At 28.2% G+C, this 2,892-nt stretch overlaps 1 protein-coding gene across 1 annotated transcript; it reads left to right on the forward strand.

Moving 5' to 3' along the window:
* The first annotated feature begins 746 nt into the window (after nt 1-746).
* LOC134827580 (uncharacterized) lies at nt 747-2,298 on the forward strand. Its single transcript, XM_063840293.1, has 4 exons — nt 747-991; nt 1,046-1,420; nt 1,825-2,176; nt 2,233-2,298. Exons 1-4 carry the CDS (start codon nt 747-749, stop codon nt 2,296-2,298), a joined length of 1,038 nt encoding a protein of 345 aa, XP_063696363.1.
* The last annotated feature ends 594 nt before the right edge of the window (nt 2,299-2,892 follow it).

Consider the following 2,892-nt stretch of genomic DNA (forward strand, 5'->3'; position numbering starts at 1 on the left):
TGTACAAAAATTCACATTTGAAATGAACATTATTTGATTTAGTTTTTCAATTTATTATTCCTTCTACTATTAATATTTTTCGCATTGTCGCTGCTTAAATAGGCGCCGCCAATTCCTAAACAATTCTTTAACTTTCGCATTAGGCAGAACCATCAGACGAAGCTATAAAAATTTAAATTTTATTAATTCATTAAAATTTATTTTTAAAACGAGCAACAAGTTTAAGGTAAGACCAAAAGCCAATGAATCAAGTTAGTTTGACAAAAATCGTAGAAATTTAATGAAAACTAGTTAAAAGTCAATATAATACTTTTTCATTAACATTTCATAAAGCTGAATTATTTAAAGTCTTTCCAAGTTTTCTTTTCGAAGACGATTCAAGGAAAAAGTATCGACGCACATTGCTTCGTCGAAGATTGACAAGCAAAGACGTTTCTTGAAAGTAATTTCCCGTAAATTAGCACTTTTCAAGCTAAAATTGACAATTTTGTGACAGATTTCACTAAAAAATGTGAAATATCGAAAAATTTTCCATTTTGGTATAAAAACCATTGAAAATGAAGTTAAAAGAACTTTCGTTTGGATTCTTTCCTCGTGAAAACATCAACATGGAAAAACCTTTCAAAATTTTAAATAATTTTATAAAAAATGTTCTTGGCTTGAATTTGTTCGACGAGAAGCCAAAAACAAAATTTCAATGGTTCTTGATACTCATGAACTACACAATTATGACGTTATTCCTAACAATGTCCTATTACGCAATAATTTTCGACCCAGAGACACCGTTTCAGGATAAAATGTTATTAGTTTGTTTGACTCCAACTTTAACGGGACTCTTCGTGATGGAAATTCATTTTTTCTTCAATGAGAAAAAATATCGCAAAGTCATAAATTGGGTGAAAAAATTGTATCAGCAACAAAAATATGAAGAAGCTTTCGGTTGCAAATTTGATTTTACGGAGATAGCAGTCGTTATTTGGAAAGTTTTCAAGTAAGTAATTTTTTTAACTTTAAAATTTTAATTTTTTTTATATTTTTTTTTTAGATATTTGATGATTTTACAAGTTGTATGCTTCATATTTTTCATGATATCACCAATTTTGTTACCAATTGAGAATGCTATGCCGATTTTGCTGCCTTACACGGATAATGATCCCTTTTACGAGCATTGCCTGAATTTTATCTATCAAAATTGGATCGCATTTAATTTTTCGATCGTTATGTTTGGATATATTATGCTTTATGCGATATTCACGGGACATCTAATTGCTCAAACTCACTTTTTGCATGATATTTTGCACAAAATTGGAGAAATTGAAGAGACGAATTACAAGAAAAAATTAATTGAAAATTATGTTGGTGACAAAAAATCTCAAAAATTGATGGAGAATATTGTTTTGCTTCACAACGAGATTATGAGGTAAGTTAGTTTTTTCGAAAAATATTTTTAAAATTTAAAATTTTTCGTTTTTGCTTGGTTTGGATTAATTCTAAAAGTTTTTTTTGCTGAAAAAAAATATGTTTTTTAATTTTTAATTATTTTTTTTAATTTTTTGGTATAAAAAATATTAATAAAAAAATTAAAATTTAATTAAAATAAATTAAATTAAATTAAATTTAAATTAAAACTAAATTTAAAAAAATTAAATTTAAAAAAAAATTAAATTAAAATAAAATTTTATTTAAAATTTTTAAAAATAAGATAAAACTAAATTGAAATTACATTAAATTTAAATTAAAATTTAAAAAAAATTAACAAAATTAAAATTAAATTAAATTTAAAAAAAAAATTAAAACTCGCCTAATAATTTTTTTTTTTCACAGCGTAACCAACCAAACCTTCGAACTTTACTCCCTTGGAACCCTAATTTGGGAATTCGCGATGATTTTAATTCACGGCGTGAACTTTACCATGTTCCAATTATATCCTGCAGGCATGGGACCTACTTTTTTGGGCGGCATCGTATTGACCTCGCAATATTTTCTGATGTCATTCATCAGTACAAGAGTTCAGGACAGCTATTCGGGCATCAGTGATGCGATCTACAACTCAAAATGGTATGCGATGAACACAAGTAACAAAAAAACGGTCTTGCAGGTCATCCAAATGGCTCAAAATGCAAAAGTTATGACGGTTGGCGGTTTTGGGGAAGCAAATTTGGAGCGATTTGTTGATGTATGAATTTTTTTTATTCATAAAAAATAAATTTTTAATGATTTTTTTCTTTTTAGGCCCTCAATACTACTCGAAAAATTTGTATTTTGATTGGAGTTACCACCCAAGTAGCAAAAACTTGAATGCCTTGAATCGATCCTACCTACTGTGGTTTGCTCACTTTGCATTGATTCATACCGAAAGCTCCCTTAGATATTCTTAAGTGCTTGTAAATGAATAAAAAGACACTCGCTGCACACAAATTTCTCGTATAGGAAGTTATTAATTTGATATTGTTGTCGATTTCCTTTTTCATTTGTACTTTACATCTTTCAGGAACATTGTTAGTCGTTCTAACTGCTTTACGGCTTGTTCGTTTTTGTCACGAGATAAATATGAGCTAAATGAATATTAATGTCACGTCCATTTATTTATCATAAAAATAGTTTTTTTTTTTTGTGACAATTACTTGAGATACAAGCTGCGCGTGACCCAAAAGTGTAACGAATAAGAGATTTATTAACTTTATTACACTCGAAATCTCACATTTGTGTGTTAAGAATGGAAAAATTTTTGAACAGTAGTCCTTAATATGCTTTGTTCTAAACAAAAATCAACCTGCTGCCATGAATTTTTTCATCATTAATAAAATAAAGTATTCAGGATTATCAAAAAATAGAAATCTAAGGACCTTTCTTCTGTGTAAATAACGTGAAATGTGGCGGGCACATGCACAA

This window comes from Culicoides brevitarsis, chromosome 1 (genome assembly GCF_036172545.1).
Source record: "Culicoides brevitarsis isolate CSIRO-B50_1 chromosome 1, AGI_CSIRO_Cbre_v1, whole genome shotgun sequence".
Lineage (NCBI taxonomy): Eukaryota > Metazoa > Arthropoda > Insecta > Diptera > Ceratopogonidae > Culicoides > Culicoides brevitarsis.

Excerpts from the sequence above, each read along its gene's own strand:
- LOC134827580 (XM_063840293.1), top strand. The coding sequence starts at position 747 with ATGTCCTATTACGCAATAATTTTCGACCCAGAGACACCGTTTCAGGAT. Across the intron at positions 992-1,045 it reads GTTATTTGGAAAGTTTTCAA|ATATTTGATGATTTTACAAG; the intron begins GTAAGTAATTTT and ends TTTTTTTTTTAG. Across the intron at positions 2,177-2,232 it reads ATTTGGAGCGATTTGTTGAT|GCCCTCAATACTACTCGAAA; the intron begins GTATGAATTTTT and ends TTTTCTTTTTAG.